Source organism: Myotis davidii, unplaced genomic scaffold (genome assembly GCF_000327345.1).
Source record: "Myotis davidii unplaced genomic scaffold, ASM32734v1 scaffold933, whole genome shotgun sequence".
Classification (NCBI taxonomy): Eukaryota; Metazoa; Chordata; class Mammalia; order Chiroptera; family Vespertilionidae; genus Myotis; species Myotis davidii.
Window position 1 is genome coordinate 1,163,598 of NW_006285240.1, and position 23,002 is coordinate 1,186,599.

Genomic DNA, 23,002 nt, shown 5'->3' on the forward strand with positions numbered 1-23,002 from the left:
TCAATAAAAACTACAAAAATCTTGGGGGGAAAAAACGAATATAACTTTAGTAGAGTCTACTTCCCATGCTATGTATCCTATGTTCTATTCTACTGTATTCTACTTTGTTTTCTATTGGACTACAAGCAGATAGTCTATCAATATAATCTTTGTCTTCAAACCACTGAGGTAGACTAATTTTCCATAAAATTGTTTGGACGTCCAGCTAACAAAATAAAACAGAAATTCTTCTGTGTGGCATACAAAGTTCATCAAACCTGGCAGCAGTCTCATGATCTATTTTCCTTGATGCTCTAACAGAAGTACCCCAGAAGTCACAGCTTCCACACAGAAATTTCTTGCCTTAGTTCATTTGGGCAGGAAAGCCTTCTCTTCTTCACAATTTCCTACCACCCTTCAATGCCCAGCTGGATTCTGTACACTTTAATTCTTACTAATTTTTTTAGAGAGAGAGGGAGAAAGAAACATTGCTTTGTTGTTCCACTTATTAAGGCACTCATTGGTTACTTCTTGTATGTGCCCTGACGGAGGATCCAAATCACAACCATGGCATATCGGGACAATGCTCTAACCCAATGGTCGCCAACCTTTCGGACCTCACGGACCACCGGTTGGCAACCGCTGCCTAACCAAATGAGCTACTGGCCAGGGCTAAGTCTGTACATTTCATCAACTCCCCAGACAGAATTATTAGTATTCTTCATCATCTCAGGTTCTCACAGTTCTTAAACATACCTGTGTACAGTACACTTTGCATTATTTATTTACATGTCTGACTACACTGCAACACAGAGTTCTTTGAGGACAGGGGCTATGTTCCATTCACCAGAGCCTTGCGGGGGTTTGACACATACTAATGCTCAATGAATACTGGTCATACAAAATAAATTGTATAGTCTCCTATATCAGGTTAAAAAAATTCTCTTCACTGATTTATCAGGTAAATTTCCTCAAAGAGTTGATAAATATCTGCATACTCGCAGAGGAACCAGAGGTTGTAGCTACAGCAAGTCAGAGTAAATTTATAGAGGCTACAACCATCAATCTTTAGGAAACAGGTTTACTGCCACAAACCGATCTGGTAAGTTCAGAATGTTAAGTGGGACAAAGAACTTTTAGCCAGAGATTGCAAGTGAATTATTATTTACTTCAAAATTTGAAAGGAACAACCTAAAAGTTCCTCTACATAGCTGTACATGTAATATGCTGATTGTATAGTACATATCTTCCGTTACTAACAGGTTTTTTTTTTTTCTTTGATCTAAAGTCAGAGAAAATTCAGGGTCTGAGTATTCTGTGCAAAAATCAGAGTATCAATAAATTATTATTATCTACTGGAGGGTACTTCTTAACAAAAGAATGCTGGAAAGCATATAGTACTGTTTCAACACATTCCCATTAAGTTAAAGTCTAATATCTTAACTAATGGTTAACCATTAATCCTGTCAAAGGAAAGCACTTATTACAGCTGCTAATAATTAATCAAATAAATCCTGGCTGTTATCCTGGCAGGACTTCTGAACAGAGCAGTTCTTTAACCCTAACCCCTATCCTAAAACTACAATTTAGATTCTCGTATGTAACTTCCATAAATAACTTGCAACAGTCTAAAGAAAACCACTAAAGTATCTAGGCAAACTTAAGGTAATTACATACATTGAGGAGAAGTAAATCATATGGATCTTAGGAAAGAAAGAAGAAAAAAGCAAGAGTAGAAAGAACAAAGAAACAATTATGTGGATTTTTGCCCTATTCCTCTCCTGCCTGTCATAAATAAGTGCTATTTTTTAAAAATCATTCCTTTCTTGAAATCACAGGTAAAGACCTTTAGAAAGTGAGTATTTAACTGTTCATAACATCAATCAAAACCACCTACTGGCTGGTTGATATGAAATCTTGTAGGCATTCTTCTCATTATAGCTGAGTCAAGATCCTGAGGACGATTAGTCGCTCCCATCACTATGACCTAAATATATAAAGAAAGCAAAGGTATTAAATCCACCAATAATAATGCTTTTAAGTTGTTATTAAAGGGGCTTAGAAAATATAGAAAATTAAGTGGCATTTAAACTAAATCTTCTATAAGAAATCTGACATTAATCCAGTATGTATTACTCAAATATTTATACATACAAATTGAAATTAATCCTAATAGTGATAGCAATCCTGGTAAGATGTTTTTTTAAAAAAAAAAAAAATTACTGTTGAAAAAAAAAGGCCCTAACCAGTTTGGCTCAGTGGATAGAGCGTCGGCCTGTGGACTCAAGGGTCCCAGGTTCGATTCAGGTCAAGGGCATGTACCTTGGTTGCGGGCACATCCCCAGTAGGGGGCATGCAGGAGCAGCTGATCGATGTTTCTCTCTCATTGAGGTTTCTAACTCTCTAATCCCCCTCTCCCTCTCTGTAAAAAATCAATAAATTATATTTTTAAAAAATTACTGTATTTTACAAAATATGGTTACTCAATTGCTACATGTTGAATAACTAAAAGCCATTTATGTTATAGCTTGGGAGTATATGTGGGATATTAATAATATTAAGGAAAGAATCGTTTCCCTTAAGTCTAAGGATACTGGTACAAGTAATAGATATGTACATTTTCCTCTACATTTCACATCATTATCTCGTGGCATGTGTCAGCACTACAGGTGACATCTTTTCAATGCTAGTAATACCTCAAGCAACTCAACCTTAAACAAGGGCAACAGAATAAAGTAAACATCAAAATTCTGGGTAGAATTTTTTTTAAATGCTGGTGACCCTGCCAACCTCTGGGTCAATGTCATTAATTTATAAAGGATGTAGAGATGAAAAATCAACATGAATAAAGACAAAGATACACAAAAGTTAATTTCTGAAGGGGTTCAATATTACCATTACTGTTGATATTTCTGTATAACTTAGTAACAGCACACATTAGCTATCCAAAATGAAATTTATTGGTATTTTAATGGAAAGTTTTATTTAATATTATTTTATTTCAGCCTAAGAAGTTTTAGATTTCTGAAATAATTACAAGTCTAACTCCAGAACATGTTGAAAAATCCATTAAATCTTATATTCTACATTCAATGATATTTAAGAGCCAAATTACTTTGAATTAGCTGTGAGAGGTTGCCACCTAGAGGGAAAAAAGTACAAATACAAATTTGAGAAATGTTGGTTATTAATGCTCTTATTTTGTGGTTTGTTTGTTTTCCTGACTATCTACACTTCTATAAATTAATAAGGAAAATTTCTTACTATATTTAAAACAAAAAAAAGTCTTAGAGTGATCAAATGAACTAATTGAATAAGATAAAGGATGAATATAAGAAAGTACATTTTAAGGTAGAGTATTAAGTGTTAAAAGAGAGATATGAAACAAAAAAACCCATGTAAGATGGAATGCTACAATTTAGGATCAAGAAATCCAAATAAATCTAACATTACATGGACTAAAGAATACCGATAAAATAATAATAAATATTCATGATGAAAAAGCAAGAGTGAATGAAAACACTTGTAGTTTCACTTGAAGCAGCAAATTTCTTTAATATATTTTTTAATTGATTTTTTACAGAGAGGAAAGGAGAGGGATAGAGAGTTAGAAACATCGATGAGAGAGAAACATGGATCGGCCGCCTCCTGCACACCCCCTACTGGGGATTAAGCCCGCAACCAAGGTACATACCCTTGACTAGAATCGAACCTGGGACCCTTCAGTCCCCAGGCCGACGCTCTATCCACTGAGCCAAACCAGTTCGGCTCAAGCAGCAAATTTTAAGGAGCAATTTTAGGGGGCAAAAACTGGTAAGGAACCTTTACACTTATCTTTATTCACTGTAAATGAACTAAAATAAAAAATGGAAATAGTAATTTTTTAGCATTTAAGCAACAAAATTAATGCACCTTTAGGTATTTAGTTAAGACTTTTAAAAATCTTTAAGACAAAATATCAAGATACATTTTTTATCATTTCACATTTAAAATAATCAGATCTAAATTTATTCCTCAAAACTTTACGTCAATGATTATCCTAAAAACACTACGGTCTTTTATGTCCCATGTATCTCAAGATGAAGAACATCATCAGTTAACTTGGATTTCTGGTAATGGTGAGAGATTTAATTGTGCCATTCTACTATTTTTGTTTCATTTGTGGCCATATCAGACATATAAGAAAGCTAGCTGGGGTACTGGATTCCATCCATAGTCAAGAGAACAGACAATTTTAGAGAAAAGCTAACTGGTTCAGATCAAAGAAGAGTATGTCTAAAATTGTTATTTAAATTAATGTCAATTTAACACCCTCAACACTAAAAAGGTTAAATAAAATGTTGCTGGAGTTAAATAAAAAAGTAACATCTTTATTTGTTCCCTCAAATAAAAATCTGTCATAAGGAAAACAGTACGCACTATTAGCATGATAAGAAATCCTGGTTCTGAAAACTGTTTCAGTTGTGTATATCAGAACCAAGCTGTGGAGCTCTGAATGAAGTGGCTCTGGAGTATAAAATTCATCCAATTATCGCTCTTTCCTTGGCTTTTGAAACTATAATATGATAGGACAGAATATCCTATTAAGCTATTTCCTCTTACCTGGCCTAAACTACTCAATTATCTAAGTATTTTAAATTCTGTTGCTTAGGAGAATACTAGTTTTGGAAACCTGTAAACTACTCCCATTGAGGAGCTTTATCAGAACCAATTATTAATAAAAATCGTGTCTATTAATGTCACCTAAATCCACCTGTTGTGCTTTCTTCTCTTTCTTTTGATTTATGGTAACATGGTGGATAAAGTAGGTTCTTTACTCCTCTGGCTACAAAACATACACAAATAATAAAGTATCTACAAAACTCAGATAAATTAATCGACAAACTGCAAAAGAACTAAAGAAATTAAGCTGAGGCCAGTATGAAGACAGTGCATTAGGGAGGTAAGCAAGGGTAAAAACAGACCCAGAGCCACTAGTCACTTCCTCTTTCTTGGCATAATGATCCTAAAAATTCCAAGGAGAGGTTTCACCCTGGATTTTCCTCTTCAACACTACAAGTTTAAGGCACATTTCTTTCAAATACCTGGCAACTGTGATCAGTATCCAAACCATCCCAGAGACTCATAAACTGAGCTTTCATCATGGCTGTAGCTTCATGGTCAGAACTTGAACGGTTTCGTAGAAAGGAGTCTAGAAGGAAAAGGTCCTTAATGTTAGAAATTAACAAATTATTTAGTTTTTATAATCTTAAATCCTTTAACCAAAAGCAAACTTCCTGAAAGATTACAAGAAAAAGGGTTACTATGCCTTTTCACATGTTATTCTGATATAACAATTTTGGCAAGTTATTGGGCAAACTGAAAAACACACACACAATCAATTCACAAACTTCATTTCTTCCCTAAAAATACATTTATGCTAACATATATAAAAGAAATAAAAGATCTGGTACTGCGAGGCTAGAAAAAGATCAAGTAGTGTCTTGGAGGAAAATCTGTGTAGTTTGGCCCTAACTTTCCAGATTATCTGTATCCTTCGTGCTCTTAATTATGGGGTCACAACCTTTTCCTTTCCCTGGTAATAAATAAAATGACATTAGAAAATGTCAAAACACTATTAGGTGGGAAAGTGTAGGGCAGAAAATGGTTTAAAACATACAAGCTAGCATACATGTAAAAAAGCAAACAAAATGCAAATAACTTTGGTTATTGCTCAGTGAAATACTTAAGAACAACTTTAATTTCCTGTTTTGAATTATTTTGTTTTACAAATTATCTATAATGAACATGAAATGCTTTTAAGAAGCGGGGAAGCATTTTCCTCTTAGAATGAAAAAACTAAAAGGTCATACATCCTAAGAATAAAACAAGACAGTAAAAATAAAGCCTGGATTTCCTTATACAGTTCCAATTTTGTACAATCTATCCATTGTTGGACTATGTATCAAACTAGCTCACCAAAAATTTAAAAAATAAAAAGACAAAAAAAATCTAATCATTTAAAATTATTTATTTTTTAAAGATAAATTAAGTTGAGCTGCCTACTTAACCACCACTGTGTAGTGCTTACAAGAGACACACTTAAATATAAGGGCTCAGAATAGTGAAAAGGATGGCAAAAGACACGTAAACACTATCTGAAAGGTTGGGTAAAGTATTTTTATAAAAACTTAATACATATTTGATAAATGTTGCTAGAACATTTTTTATATACTAAAAAAAAATCTAGACACAAACTTTATACCTTTCACAAAAAATTAAATCAAAATGCATCACAGATCTAAATGTAAAACACAAAACTATAAAGCCAGAATACAGGAGAAAATCCATACAGGGTATGATGATGAGTTTTTACAAACAACACCAAAAACAATCCATCGAAGAAAAAATAGTGGAGTTGGAGTCCATTAAAATTAAAAATCCTCCCTTGTGGAAGACATTGTTAGAGAAAAGCCAAAGCACAGACTGGGGAAAAGTATTCACGAAATATATATTTGACAAAGGATTTGTATCCAAAATATACAATGAACTCTTAAAATTCAACAATAGAAAAACCCAAAAAGATCTAAACAGATACCCACCTCACCTCTCCAGAGAAGATATACAGATGCAAATAAGCATATGAAAAGATGCTCAATAACATGTCATTAGGGAATTGCAGATTAATATAACAATAAGACACCGCTACAAACTTATTAGAATAGCTAAAATCAAAAAACTTATAATAAAATCCAATAAACTGCTGAAGATGCAGAACAACAGATTCCTTTTATTTATTGCTGATGAAACTGCAAAATGGCATAGCCACTTTGGAAGATAGTCTGCTAGTTTCTTACAAAGCTAAATATAGTTTCCCAAGATCCAGCAATCATAATGAACATCAACAAGAATTACCAAAAAGCCCTAGCTGGTTAGAGCATAACCTGTGGCCTGAAAGGTCCCAGGTTTGATTCCGGGCAAGGGCACATGCCCAGTTTGCAGGCTTGATCCCCAATGTTGGGTGTGCAAGAGGCAGCCTGTCACTGATTCTCTCTCATCACTGATGTTTCTATCTCTCTCTCCTTCTCCCATGCTCTCTGAAATCAATAAAAATATATTAAAAAAATTACAAAACAAAAAAATCACCCCAAAAAACCAACAATTTACAAGCAAGGAAATCCAAATACTAATCAACATGTTAAAAGATGCCCGAATTTAATAGTAAGCTGGAAAACCCCAATTAAAACAATAATGAGATAATTTATGCTATTTAAACTGGCAAAAAGTAATGATAATATCTGACAAAAAATTTTTAGGGGGTTTCTAGGGATACAAACTACACAATGAAAGTGAAAACAGGTATAACCACTCTGACGAACTGGTAGTCCTCATTCGGGTGAAGATGAACACAACACACAGTCTATGGTTCAACTACTAGTTGATATCTACCCCAGACAAACATATGTGCTTAAGGAAACATGCAAATGGATGTCTACTGCATTCGGTTTGTAAGAGGGAAAACAGAAAAAGCTATCCAGTAGGATAATGAACAGACTCATTCAGTAACACAGAAATTATGCAGAGCATATTAGGATGGTGGTTATCACTTTTGTTTTTAATAATTGGGCCTAGAAATTGTTAAAAACTCAACTTGGCCCAGCCGGCATGGCTCAGTGGTTGAGCATCACTTTGAACCAGATCATGGTTCGATTCCGGTCAGGGTGCATGCTTGGGTTGCGGGCTCGATACCCAGTGGAGGGCGTATAGAAGGCAGCCAATCACTGATTCTCTCTCATCATTGATGTTTCTATCTCTCTCTCCTTCTCCCTTCCTCTCTGAAATCAATAAAAATATATTTTAAAAAAACAAACAAAAAACAAAAACAAAACTCAATTTGGTCATCTAAATACCAACCTTAAATATGGCATTTTAAAATGCTCCAATAGAAAACATAGCATACCTATTTCATCTATAAAGATGATGGAAGGCTGTAGCTTTATGGCAAGAGAAAAAACAGCAGCAGCTAATTTCTGAGATTCTCCATACCACTTATCTGTCAGTGTTGAAGGCTGAAGGTTAATAAATCGACAGCCTGCTTCTTTGGCTGTAGCCTTGGCAATCAATGTTTTACCACAGCCTGGAGGCCCATAGAGAAGAACACCTGGAAATAAACATGTTTTTATTATTTCCTTTAAGAGAACAAGATACTTGCTTTAGTTTGTGATAATCAACGTATTCTTGCCACAGTATAATTTTTCCCAATGTTCACTTGTTTTTATTCACATTTTTTAATAGTAGAAAAGGAAGAAGCCATATTCTATATTCAGTGTCAGCGATGACAAGTATTTGGGATTATGGAATCTTGTGCCTCCTCCCTTCAATAAAAATGTCCAGCCAGGTAACGTTCACTTTTTGACCTGGGTGATAATTACATAACTGTGTTATAATTACCCATTCAACTATTTTATTCCCATTTCCTTATATATGTTAAATTTCACTAAGATTCATGTTTTCTCACCTGACATTATTATTTAAAAGTGGCACTAGCAATATTATTTAAAAATGGCACTTTTTTTTTTGCCTACCAGTATGGCTCAGTAGTTGAGCATTGACCTATGAACCAGGAGGTTAAGGTTCAATTCCAGGTCAGGGCACATGCCCGGATTGCAGGCCCAATCCCCAGTAGGCATTACATTTAAGGATGCAGTTATATGTCCCCTACTGGGGAATGGAGCCCGCAGTGCGGGCATGTGAACTGCCTAGGAATTTCCCTTAAAAATGATGTGTACTTAATAATTAAGTGGAAATAATTAAAAGGGAAAAAGTCACTAGAATTGTGAAACAACAAAAAGAAGTCTTATTGTACACTTGAAACCTATATAATCTTACTAACCAATGTTGCCCCAATAAATTTAATTTTTAAAAAAAGTCTTATCTCGAAAACAAAACAAAAAAACCACATTGTGACTTTGGATTTTTTTTAACCTTGATTTTCCCAATTTCCATTTATTTGGGTGTAATAAATAAGTTTGAAATAAAAGGATTATTTTGCAATGTTAACTTCATCTAAATTTGGGAAGCTAAAGAATGAGCAATTAGGATGTGAGGGCGATCTGGCTGCGACATCTGTCACCCCATTGATCGCCAGGGTTGATTCGGCTGATCTGGCTGGCTAGGCGGGTGTCCCCCTCCTCCCTCACCGATCCATATGCGTCCCTCCCGAAGCTGCGCGCTAGGTCGAAGAGGACGACCCCCCCCTGCCCCGAAGCTGCGCGCTCGGTCGAAGAGGACGAACTTCCCCCCCGAGGAGAGGACCGGTCTTCGGTCAAGGGTATAAGAGTAGCTGCGCTCCCCTGCTAGAACCTCCAAACAAGCTCTCAAGAATGAGCAATTATATCAGAAACCTATCCTGATTCATCACTCTGAACCCAACCCTGGAGCAGATAGAGAAGCTGCATCAGACCTACATAAAGGTGCTAAGGAAATTATCAGAGAAGCACAAAGGGAAGTATGGTATCCTAGAGCTCTAATCTTTAACTGTACTCTAGGAGAATGAGAGAACATCCCACTGAGAGAATAAATATGTTAAATACGTTAAGAAAAACACACAAAAAGAATGAGCAAGTATATGAAAACTGTTAGTTTACTGGATCTCAGCATTCTCTAGAAAATCTAACTTCAAATCCACCAGTTCTATAATAACAAAGTTTCAGTGGTTCTAAGATTTTTAACGCTGTAGCAAATATACTTTACCTTTCGGAGGCTGTAGAAGCCTAGAATTTTCAAACAAATGCTTCTTTTTGATAGGTAAGATGACAGTGTCTTTCAAATCCGTAATGACATCATCTAAACCTGCTATATCACTCCAAGTAACCTGGTAAAAGGTAAGGTCAACATGAATTTTACAACTGATGTTTACTCACTGAAGTAAAAAAAATTCCACCAGCCCTAGCTGGTTTGGATCAGTGGATAGAATGTTGGTCTGCGAACCAAAGGGTCCCTGGTTCAATTCCAGTCAAGTGCACATGCCCAGGTTGCGGGCTCGATCCCCAGATGGGGGCATGCAAGAGGCAGCCGATCAATGGTTCTTTCATCCCTGATGTTTCTATCGCTATCTCCTTCAATAAAATCAATAAAAATATTTTTAAAAATATAAATACATATACATATATTTTTTTTATTGATTTCAGAGACCATGCCCCCCACTGGTGATCGAGCCCGCAACCCGGGCATGTGCCCTTGGCTGGAATCGAACCTGGGACCCTCCAGTCTGCAGGCTGATGGGCTAGCCACTGAACCAACCCAGCCAGGGCAATAAAAAAATATTTTTTTAAAAAATTTCCCCCAAATAGCAACATTTATTCTGATAAGTATACATAAACAGTAAAAGATTAAAATTTTATATTACTGAGAGTAAAGACAGTTCATAATAATAATGAAATTAAAGTACTATGACACTGCAAAAAGGAATTTAATAGTCAACTACCTACCATTAAAAAAGAAAAAAGCACTAGGTCTGGCACTTAAAACTGCAGGGACTTTAACAGCTGAATTCACCCTGCCGAGAAGACTGACAGCCAGCTCAGTGAATTCAGCACGGTTGACCTGAAAGAGCTCGCCGGAAGTGTATCTAATTCATATATATGATGCTGTCAAGCGTAATAGGAGTGAATTTTAAAAAAAAGGCCTATACCACCCAAATGGACTTCCGAATTTTATTAACCAAAAGTAAAATAGTATTAAAACTTATCTTTATAAATAGTAAATAGGGGACAAATACTTTCAAAATAGACACAGTTTGCCCAGCTGGCGTGGCTCAGTGGTTGAATATCGACCTATGAACCAGGAGGTCACAGTTCGAATCCCAGTAAGGGCACATCCCTGGGTTGTGGGCTCAGTCTCCAGTGTGAGGTGTGCAGGAGGCAGCCGATCCATGATTCTCTCTCATCACTGATATTTCTATCTCTCTCTCTCCCTCTCTGAAATATATTTTTTAAAAATAAAATAAAATAGACACAGTTTGTGTATTTTAAGGCCTTCTGATTTTTTTTTAATAAACTGAAAAGACCATTTAAAAAAAAAATCAACCTAACTCTAATATAACTGAGTAAAGAGGCTGAATGTGGTGCCAGTCAGAAGCAATATTTAATATTTACAACAAACTTACTTTCTTTAAAACTTAAAAAAAAGTACTATTTTAAATTTATAAATCAAATTCAAATAGAGGATTAATTCTGGGGGTATGTATGTCTTTGTGCACACAGATAATAACAGACATTGCAGATTTTTATTTTCTAGATTTGGGAATAGGATATCAAATTTCATTCTATTTATTTATAACCTCTTGTTACAAAATGTACTTAAACCTCTTTGTACAAAATATTCACATAAGATTTTTAGAGTTTATGAATTACATTACTCTAGTCCTCAAAATAACCCTTTTTTAAGTAGATAGAGCAGGTATTATACATGTATAATCCAGAACAATTCCCTGGGTTATACATGAGGGAACTGAGACTCAAAGAGGACATAATTTGCCAAGGCCATGAATGGAAAAACCGGGATTCAGAATCTTGTGTTGCCTACCATACTTCATTATAAAAATCTAAGTTTAAATTCCAAATCAAATATCCACATGACTTAAAGCAATATATTTTATATGCCACAAAGGTAAATATAAACAAGCACAAATTTAACTCAACAAATGTGCACAAAAATAAGTAACAGAGCAGGACTGAAATGATTAATTATCCTTATGCTTGCAAGGCAGGCCCTTGGCTGGAGTATGGGAACTTAGGTTTTAAGAGTGTTCCCATAACTCCCTGATAAGAACAGTTCACTGTGCCTAAACTATTTGTGCAAACAATTTGGTTTGTGGCAAATACCTATTTTCCTTCAGAACTTTGGTATATGTGAGAAAAACAAAGTCTACACAACCAGTACCGATTAAAACACTGGGCATGAAGTCTCTAATGAGTTTCCCCATGGACAGTATTTTACATGGGTTCTCACAACTTGTTGATGAAGCAATCAGGTGCATCCCGTGTGACTTTACTGGTTTCCTTCAGACTTTATCATTGTATCCCATGACCCTCTTTCCTTGCTGACTTTGCCTGGTATCCTTTGGCTGTAATAAGCCATGTCTGTGGGACCACTATGCTGAATGCTGTGATTCCTCCTACAGAATCATCAGACCTGGTTATGGCCTTTGGGACCACTGACATAAAATTCTAGACCCCCCAAAATATTAAACAAGATTAAAGGTACATACATGCATGTTAAGAGGGTCTACAAGATGAGCAGCAATACTCATTTCATATTCTGAAAGCTTCACATTTTTCACACCAATTTGCTTCATTAACTTCTCCGCCTAGGGGGGAAGGGAACAAGCAACCTTCTTTAGTTTGATATTTAGATATGGGCACTGCAAAAGAGGCATCTGTGAAATATAAAAAGCAATGAACAGATACACAAGAATTTTCCAGGAATATTCTAGGCCCCTTGACTTCATCCTTGCCCACTGTAAGTCCTTAGGTAAAGAAAAATTTGAGGGTCTACTCTAAGAAACAAGAGCAATTTAAACCAGCTCGTGAAAAATGAGGGGAAATGAGAAAATAGGGTACATAATTAAAGAGATAAATACAGGGCCTCCCACTTCTGCAATGAGATTCTAAGGTCCAACTTGATATCTCTTTCCTAGTAGGATGATCATGACAGGTACAGACGAAACCTCAAGATGAAAGACTGAGGAATTAAAGACATCAAGAAATAGACAACTGGAATTTATTTAAATTAACAGAGTATCTGAAAACAGGTGCCTAACTTCCTTCAAATTACTCAGGTATCTACAATAGGTGTTCATACCTATCTAATTTCAAATTGTTCTGAGATGCTCTCCCATAAAGTCAATTCCTAATGCTAGGCAACCAGGTAAACATTTACTGAGTGTGCCAAATATTATGTCAAAATACCACAAATAGATTAACTCATTGAATCTTCAGAGTGAACCTATGGGCTAGACACAATTTTTCCCTATAATGGAAAAAGAAACTGAAATTTAGCTCAGACTAAGTAATTGCCTTAGGTTAAAGTGAGCCAATCAAAGAGGCAATATTCAAATCCTGGCAGTCCAACACTAGAACCCATACTCTAACCACCAAACATATTACCTTGGTTTCCCCAATTATATAAAAGTTTGTGATCACTAAGGAGTCTTAAATAATCTATAAATAACATTCAAATTTCAAATAAGTTAGCATTTTTAGAAATGAAGTGCTCTGCTAAGTCATGAATTTACCTAAATTTTTGTTACATTTTCCTAAAATACTTGTGATTATATTAAATCTTGCTGTTTGTCAGGGGTATCGCTGCTCTACAAAGAAATTTAAATCACTCAGCATTCTAGTTATAGAGTGGTTAAAGGATTAGTATAAATGTGTGTTGATCATGTCCTAGTAATAATAGCTTTTAAAAGTGCTATGATCCACATCATTATTCCTATTTAGTATCCCCCTGTAAAATTACTCAATGGATAAAGCTGCCTTTCCCAGATCCCTTTTACCTCTTTCTTATAAATATCTTCTCTTTCACTGCCTTTAAATCTTTTATGTGTCAGCTATGAAAGGTATCCTATTGTGCTATCTATAACAATATTAACTTAACTCTTCCTTTTCATTATGATTCTATAAATGTAAAGCCATCCCACATGTGTTCTTTTTTAGGCCATGCTCTAAAATAGTTGGTTCTCAACGAGGGGGGTGGTGTGTGATTTTGCACCCGAAAGGACATTTGGCAAAGTTTTGGGTTGTGACAAATTGAAGGGACGAGTGCTACTGGTATCCAGTCAGCAGAGATGGGGATACTGCTAAACATTTCAGAAGGCACAGGATAGCCTGTCTTCTTACCCTCCCCACCAAATTATCTGGCCCCAAATGTCATTACTATCGAGTTGGGAAATGTGACTCCATTAAAGTCACATTCTGCCCTTTACATTCCTTTTGTCACCCCCTTACTCTACCTAAAATTTCACTCCAGACCAAAATTAACTCTCGCTTCAAATAATAACAACCTTTATTATATCTGAGATTTTTCTTAAAAAAAGAAAATCATCAACTGTTTTTTACCCATGGAGATAGAAATTGTTCTAGTCAAGTTTCCCTAGAATCTTTTTCCAACAACAGCAGTCTCATTTAGCAATGTGTTCAGGTTGCATTAATTACACTGACAAAAAAAAAAAATTAATGTTTATTGAGCATCTATGACATGCCTGGCACTGCGCTGGGTACTTTATAATTAACCCTTTAACCACCCTGAGAACAGCTATTATTCTCATTTCTTAGATGAGGAACTCAAGGGTCAAAGAAATTAGAAGAGCTGCCAAAACTACAGCTAGAAATTGGCATTTCCAGAGCTCAAACCCGAATTTTTCAAAGTTTATATTCAACTGAAACACTAATAGTCCTCATTTGGGAGAGCAGATCAGTTAAAACAACTATAAATGAAAAGAAAGCACCCCAAAACACAATATCACCTCCAAACTCTGTTCCAGGAATAAGTTATTCAATTGTCTAGCTTTGACACATTTAACTTAGTCTCTATTTCTAAAATGTTTTAACTAGAAAACAAAATTATGATTAAATTACTCTAGAAAAGGCTTATGTTCATGTGTTGGTTTATCATTTACAGCTTAATGACAATTACATTTTCTAGGCACCAACATTTACTTGGATTTAAGTGGGTCTCTCCAAGCAGTTGTTGTCTCTAGGGACAGAAAATGGTGAACTGGGTTATGAAAGGAGTCAGAAGTAGGGGGGAAGCTTACATTGTACTGTATGTTCTTCTTTTTTACTGTTTCATAGTATTTTTTATCCTTTCATGCTTTTCTTTTTTCCCCCCTCCATGTGAAGTATGATTTTAAAAATTAAGTGGGGTAGGAAATAGTAAACTAATATTTTTGCCTTAAACGGGGAAAGAGGAAATGGAGAAAAGGAGAACACTCATTTCATTCAGGTTCTGAAAGATCACTAAAGTTGTTTGTTCTTTTGGAAGAATAATTTTAGAAAGAGATGGCATTACCAAATAAAGAATAAAAAAGAGAGATGAAGTAATTACATGTAGGTTAAAAACCTTTTACTGCCCTAGCTGGTTTGGCTCAGTGGACAGAGCGTCAGACTGCAGACTAAAGGGTCCCAGATTCTATTCCAGTCAAGGGCACATGCCCTGGTTGCAGGCTTGATCCCCAGTAGGGGCGTGCAGGAGGCAGCCAATCAGTGATTCTCTCTCATCATTGATGTTTCTGTCTCTCCCTCTCTCTTCCTCTCTGAAATAAAAATATATTTTTTTAAAAAAATACACCTTTTACTGAGGTCACGGCTAAAGTACATACTCCAATTTAAGTGTAGAAAGAGGAAATCACTGATACAGAGCTTTTAAAAATGTACTTAATTAGAAAATAGCAAAGAATTTGAGTAATTATCTTTATATATTAGGTGCAAGCTCTTACCACCAACATACATTAAAATTCTAGAAAATATACTTTTCTAGATATGTGAAGACCATCATCTTAGGGAAAGGGCACTTACATCTCTTCCTTCTGATTTTACCATATATATTCTGAAAGTTATTGGGTCAAATGTCATCTTCCCATAAACTTGCCCTATCTACCAGTTTCTAAACCTCTATAAAGATATTATGAGTCACCCAGCCAGTGTGGCTCAGTGGATGAGCATTGACCTTGAACGGGGGGAGGGGGAGAGACGACAGGGGGTCACAGTTCATTTCCTGGTCAGGGCATTTGCCCAGGTTATGGGATTGATCCCAAGTGTGGGGCGTGCAAGAGGCAGCTGATCAATGATTCACATCATCATTGATGTTTCTACCTCTCTCTCCCTCTCCCTTCCTCTCTGAATTCAATAAAATTTAGAGCATTGACGGCATGTGCTGGGGGTGGGAGTGGCCGAGGAGAGGTCAATGAGGGAAAAAGGAGACTTATGTAATACTTTAAACAATAAAGAATTTAAATTAAAAAAAAAAATTAGAGTGTTATCCCAATATGCGAAAATTGCTGGTTGGATCCCCAGGTCAGGGCACATACAGCAGCAGCCAATGAATGCATAAATAAGTGGAACAACAAATTGATGTTTCTCTCTCTCTCCAAAATCAATAAATAAAAATTTTTAAAAAGATATAGAGTCTTTGAGGACACCAGAGAAATCTTGATTTTATTTGTAAGATGTCTTTTTTCTTTTCCCATATTATCACAAAGTCCTTCCAACATTCATTATTATTATTATTATTGCACATTACATTCCTTTTCTCACCCCCTTACTCTATCTTGGTCTTTGCCAGTACTGTTTTCATATCATCCACCGACTCGAAAGTTTTTAATGGTTTACCACCACCTATACAGAAGACTCCAACTGGTCAATAGCGTATTTCAATAGCCAGGGAGCTAAGGCAGGAAAAAAGGAAGGGTAACAGAGAACTATGGCTCCTGGCCAAACAGAAAGCACGCCTCCTTTTTAGTTGATGAACTTCTAAACTGCTGTGGCATTTATCAGCCTCTGTTCACCCAACAAAATATTAAAAAGACCGAGTAAAAAAAAAGTAGAGCTCTGTTCTCTAACTTTATATTCAGAGTCCTACATCATTTAGTCCCTTAATTTTCCCGCCAAATTCTACTAGTTAGTTGCATAAACACTCTATTCCAATCCATGTAGTCTACTTACTGTTTCTTTAACAGGTGTTGTTATTTCTACCCCCATCATGATTCTGTTCATGATTTTCTACTTAAAACTGTCCTTGCCTATTAAGGCGAAGATCTTTCTTGAACTCATCCTCAGTTGCCTCAATCATCAGTGAATGCTTTCTGTGAATAGCTTAGTTTCTGTCTTCACTACTCAGTAGGAAATTAGAATAATCTACTTATGATTATAATTTATATTGTCATGAACAAGTCTTTTCTCCCTACCATGGCACTATGATGACAAATATGGTATTAGATACTTCACATACCTGATATTTTGACCAATACTATATAGGCAGTTTTCAACAAAGGCTTAATGTGTTCATGTATTACTTAAGTATCTATATTTGGCTTTCTACATGTCTTCCACATGTGTATCTATCCCAGCACTCTTAGAAACCAAGAAAATGACAGAATTGTGTTTAAAGTCACATTCTGCTCTTTAAGAATTTTTAAATAACATGACGTTATCAATAATTTGACCTCAGACTTAAGTTGACTTTCATGATTCAGGTGGGGGGAGAGGGGGCTGCACTTAGGTTGACATGTAGGTACATGTGGGCATATACAAATTCTTTTTTTTTTTTTAAATCCACACTAGTCAGACTTCCTAGAGAGCTATGAGTTGACTGATATAATCTAGACATTGAGTCAATTAGTTTATAATCATATTCGAGGAACAAACTCACAAGTGTCCAAATTGCTTTTCAGACATATACAATAATCAGTAATTATAAAAGTACACTTTTCATTGATTTAAGAGCTATGCATAGCACTGTAAAACAGTCATTTCTGTATATCCCAATTTCTCACACGAGCCTACAGCATTTGAAAGAACAAGATTTATTCATCTTTTATCCTTGGCATTTGCTAGGAGCTCAATAAAGATTTATTGAATGCAACAGGGTCAGAATTCACAGAAGAAATCTAAAAATCCATGAATAAAACATCTTGCCCTCAAGCAGCAAGAAAAATTTGATAGACTCCTTAAAGGCTTTGTTTTTTAAAGAAAAACAGGAACCAAAACAAATATATCATCCTAATGAGAAAAGGACCACAAGAGGCAATAGGTGAAAAATAAAATTACAACTTATATTAACATTTTTAAAGCAATTCCTTAATTAGAAATTAGTGTAGTTTGTAAATTTATGATTGAATACTTGTCAGTATTTTCCACATTTCAAATGTCAAACAAAGCAAAATGTACACCTTATTAAAGATAAATTTTGTTTAATCTGTTAAAAAATTTTACCTAGATTCCTTCAGAAACAAATAGCTGACAAAAATAATCTAATGAGAATGTTCAGAACCAAATGCTATAATATTTTTATTCATCATTTTCTGTTCTAAAGTTGCTTATATATCAAAAAGTATTTGAGAAACAATTATTTTTAGGAATAATGAAATATGACAAAAACATTTTAATGTAAATCTTACAGAATTTCTCATTAACTTATAATTCTACTACATCCTTAGTTTTATGGAAAAATATTTGCTAACTACAAGAAAAATGATCCTCAAGTATTTTATTCATACCTGTTTCTGAGCTTCTACTTTTTGCTTTCTGGTTGGATCAATTGCATCTACCATCCATTTGATTGTAAAGTATGTTACTGCACCAAATATTGTCAAACGGAAAATTAACCCAACAACTTCATTCCGACTCAAGGGACGAGAAAAGGCTTCAGCATGTACCATCTTGACAGTTAACCCTTAAAAAACAAACAGAAATGTCACTAAGTAATAACTACTCATAAAAACTGGGAGGCTGATAAGAACCTTATATTAAGTAACAAGAACTGCTAGTCAAATTCAACATTACCTACCTTTAAAAAGTGTTTTATTTTGAGGAGAAATGGATTTTTAAGTGTTAGGTAAACAAACACATTTTAAGCTCCCCTTGGTAACGAAAGGGACAAATTAGAAACAGGTTAGTTTACTGGAATTTTTAATGACCTTCCCTAAAAACTCATATAATTTAAGTAGAGAATAATTCTATTTGAAAAATACAAAACATTTTGAGGTATTTATTTACTCTTCAAACAGCTTTAAAATAACTACAATTTCAGAGTCTAGAAAAATAATGACTCTAACACTAATCTAACCGAAGAAAGGTAGCCCAACAATGAGATACTTTACTAATGTGATGGTAAGAATTTCTTCTATTACGTGTAATGTAAACCAGGTAATTTTTGAGTAAAATTCAAATTGTGAACTCACTACTTCCTAATATTTACTTTTAAAGGTCCTCAAGGCCTGCTTAAATTTAAACATGCCATTTCCTTAATAAGTTTCGTTTTTTGAGCTATATATACTATTGTTCCCTACAACCCAGCTAAAACTGAAGCAACAGAATCTTCAAATATTTTTGAACCACAAAAATACAGCCCACACCCGAGAGAGAGAGAGGGGTAAAAAAAGGCAATGAGCCTATTTTTACATATATCTCTGAACAGCTACATCAGTCATAGCTAGGCTTACAGAAGGCATGCACACCCCTGTCCAAGGCAATCCCTACCCAGAATAACAACCTTATTAGGGACAACGTGACTATCACATTTTGGGAGATGGGATCTCAGCTTCAAACAATACTCTCACTAGAGGCCCCGGTGCACAAAATTTGTGCACGGGATGGGGGGTCCCCTCAGCCCAGCTTGCACCCTCTCCAATCCGGGACCCCGAAGAGATGGGGCCTAAACCGGCAGTCGGACATCCCTCTTGCAATCCAGGACCACTGGCTCCTAACTGCTCACCTGCCTGCCTGCCTGATCGTCCCTAACCACCTCTGCCTGCTGGCCTGCTTGCCCCTAATCGCTCTCCCCTGTCAGCCTGATCGCCCCTAAATGCCTCTGCCTCAGCCCCCTGCCACTGTGGCTTTGTCCAAAAGGACATCCGGAAGGTCATTTGGCTGCCCAATCTAATTAGCATATTATGCTTTTATTAGTATAGATAGCACAGAAATGTGTTGAGTGCTATATGACCAGGGGAAAAAAACAAAGAGAATATATATTTTGCACTCATGTGAAAGGGAACAAATCGGGATTTGTACAAATGGCTCGGCAACAGGTAAAAATTAGGTACTGCAGGTCATTCCAGCTCTAAAAATTATTTCTCTTCTCACTATTACTACTCAATTAAAGATCCTCTTCATGTCCCTCCCTCTAAAATAGTGCCCACAATTTTGAAATTCCTTTTAGATACCTCAAAGAGTATATACCCCTCCCTAATAAAAAGACCTCAAATCTTTCCCTTTATTTACAAGAATCCCAACTATTAGAGACTATTCTAATCTAGCCCCAAGAGAGTAACTTAAGCATTTTACTTCTCACCACTTCTTAGTAGGAATTCTCAATAGTTGGTGTCACTAGGATCGGAAAATGCCTTAAGTATTATCCCTCTAGCCCAGTGGTCAGCAAACTCATTAGTCAACAGAGCCAAATATCAACAGTACAACGATTGAAACTTCTTTTGAGAGCCAAATTTTTTAAACTTAAACTATATAGGTAGGTACATTGTTATTAACTTAATTAGGGTACTCCTAAGGCTTAGGAAGAGCCACACTCAAGGGGCCAAAGAGCCGAATGTGGCTCACGAGCCGCAGTTTGCCGACCACTGCTCTAGCCTATCTGCCCTGGATGGGCTATTTCTCACCATTCATCTAGGATTAGTCAAATTCTATCCAAATTTTAAAAGCTTCACATGCTCCATGAAGGCTTTCAGATCACACTAATCCTTTATATTATTCATTTGGTTGTATTATTTAACTTATGTGATATTGAGTCTGCTCAACTGGTGTCACTAGGATCGGGAAATGTTTAAATCCTTATAAACAAGATTTATATTTTATCCATTTTTATAATTGTCACATACAAAAAAAGAGGCTATTCAATAATTATTTAACAAATAAATTGCAACATATATCTCTGAACAGCTCCCATTCAATCATTCCAACACAATTGCTGCCCAATTTCTTAACGGCTTCAAAGAAAAGTCAAAGGTTCCATTGACTTTACTTCTCCATTACTAGAAGCCATTCACTTTACAATATGACATTATTTCATTTAAACTTAACTAAAAAATTGAAAGCCTTCATTGTGGGGGAAGAATCTGGGGCCTAGATGTGCTAAATGATTTATTTAATTCCTACCATAAAGCACTTATTAAATGTATATAATGCCTACTATATACTGGACATACAATAATGGCTAAGATACAATTACTTTACACAAGGAATGTGCAGTCTTATTAATTGTTGTTTTTTTAATGGAGGTAGGGAGAAGCCCCCTAATTAAAATGTCTCCTCTTATAATAAAATCAAAGTGTGCTTTCTTCCATCAGCATAAATTTCTATAAATAGGTTAAGAATATTCCACTTCTCATAGGATGTGAAAATTTGACTTCTTTAGCCTTTATTCCAACAGAGTAAATTTGAAAATGCAGTTGGATAGGATATGTAGTATCATTATGAGGGACACTATTCATTGACGAAAATAAACCGGTAGGCAAAATAAGGGTTTTAACTTAACAATCTTTGAAAACTAGAGATGTTTGAATAAAAGGTTTTCATTTATTTAAAGTTTGATTTAGTAGTGAAAAAACTGCCATCTACTGGATGTTCACTGAACTACATGAATAACTACAGTTGTTACCAGTACATCCCAGTACAGTCAAGATAGAAAAATTTTAATTCTATAAAAAATAGTAAGATGCAAGACCTCTGTTAACTACATTATTTCCTATAATTAAATCATTAGCTGTAATACAGTAGTCCAGACCTACGGTCATTTCTAAAATAGTACTCCATCTTTTAAAATGACCTCAAAATCCTGAAATGAAACTGAAACTTCTACTTGTAGGTTGTAACTGTATATACTTTATTGCACACTTATCTATCATTCATATGACACTGATATGCCTGCAATGTAAGGTCGTTACAGTAACACCACCATTACAGCACAATTTGCAATGAAAGCTGCATATGCATACAGCAGTAGGGAATGTATTTCAACCTTTTATAAAACATTAGGATCAACGACATGACACACATTTATGTACCTAAACCTAGATGATGCTCTGTACAACTAAGAAATGCCGCAAAACACTGTAACGCTGTTATTTGCTAGGGAAACATGACACCAGATAGTTGTTCATTTCAAAGAGTTCTCCATTTCAGGGCAGAAAACTCTGAAATCGCACTACCTTGTCAATGACCAGTGTACTGACAGGTTAAGGACTGAGTCTACTGTTCACCCTGTAGTATTTCTCTCCTGATTCAGGGCAGTGTTTTTACAAAGTTTTTCTCAACCCCAAAGTCCTGGTTTCGCAGACATCAAGGTCCAATGAACACGAGGCTATGTCTGTCAATGAAAGACTGCCAACCTTCATATAAAGGACAGGTTATAATTAACATCATCCTCCGCGAAAGTGTGCCCGGGCCGTAAGGATCACCTCCGCTTCTGCACTAGGTGGGATCCGTGCCACTGCAACAATCAGACCCCGTTCACTCGGGCCGCCTTGGCGAAGACCCCGGTTCTGAGGTCGCCCGGGACGACCCCAAGCCCAAGCAGCGACCCCGATGCCTTGCAGATTCCCTGCAGGAAACGGCATAACTCTCGGGAACAGTTCTCGCCGAGACCCGAGGGCCTAGGCCGGGCGGGAAGCCAAGGCGAGGCCGGGGACGCCCTTGGAGGTGAATCCGCTGGAGACCCAGGGTTGGGGGAGGCTAGGGGGCGACATGGAGGTGGGACAGGGAGGAAGGAGAGCTGACCTTTCTCGCTGGGCTTCCCAGCTCCGAGCCGGTCCTTGAAGGAGCTCACTGGGATCCCGCGCCCGCACCACGAGGCCCCGCCGGAACCCGCTACACCCTCCCCTTGCAAAAACACCGGCAGCAGGAGTCCTCAGCTAGTGTCACCCGGGAAGGAAACGCCGCCTGGCAGAGAACACTTCCGGCAGGACGCGGCCCGCCCCCTCGCGCCGAGCATGCGCAGTCCGGGCTGTCAGCCGGGAGGGACGCGCTTCCGGGTTTTAGGCAAGGTGCGCGGCTGGGACCGCAGCGAGGTCGCGCCGACGCTGCTTAACCTGCTAACTGCCGGCCAGGGGCTTTCCGCGAAGCCGGTGTGTCCGCCAAGGCGCTGCGTTTAGCCACTGAGTCTCGGAAGTGGAACTGGGGAAGGTGCTGGTCCCAGAAAGACCTTCCCCTGCTCGCGGGCTCCGGGTGCAGCACAGAGAAATAGGGGAGCCTTCATGAGCGGGCAAAGAAATGCTCCGTGTCATCCTCTAAGAAGTTCTCCCCTGAGTCCT

General features: G+C 36.7%; 1 protein-coding gene and 1 long non-coding RNA gene across 3 annotated transcripts in view; one reads left to right on the forward strand and one right to left on the reverse strand.

The window, feature by feature from the left end:
* ATAD1 (ATPase family, AAA domain containing 1) overlaps positions 1-22,582 on the reverse strand; it is a 30,435-nt gene extending 7,853 nt beyond the window's left edge. The window contains exons 1-7 of one of the 2 annotated variants that reach the window (XM_006755850.2): positions 22,470-22,582; positions 18,239-18,414; positions 12,230-12,328; positions 9,712-9,832; positions 7,919-8,119; positions 5,064-5,170; positions 1,877-1,966 (exon numbers count right to left, since the gene is read on the reverse strand). In XM_006755850.2, coding sequence (XP_006755913.1) covers positions 1,877-1,966; positions 5,064-5,170; positions 7,919-8,119; positions 9,712-9,832; positions 12,230-12,328; positions 18,239-18,400 — 780 coding nt within the window. In that variant the 5' untranslated portion in view covers positions 18,401-18,414; positions 22,470-22,582. Of the gene's footprint in view, positions 1-1,876; positions 1,967-5,063; positions 5,171-7,918; positions 8,120-9,711; positions 9,833-12,229; positions 12,329-18,238; positions 18,415-18,528; positions 18,621-22,469 lie in introns of those variants that run through there. The other variant, XM_015558827.1, reaches the window with a different exon arrangement.
* A 109-nt stretch (positions 22,583-22,691) lies between these two features.
* LOC102754959 overlaps positions 22,692-23,002 on the forward strand; it is a 4,998-nt gene continuing 4,687 nt past the window's right edge. The window contains exon 1 of the long non-coding RNA XR_435259.2: positions 22,692-22,874. This is a non-coding gene — a long non-coding RNA (uncharacterized LOC102754959). The remainder of the gene's footprint in view (positions 22,875-23,002) is intronic.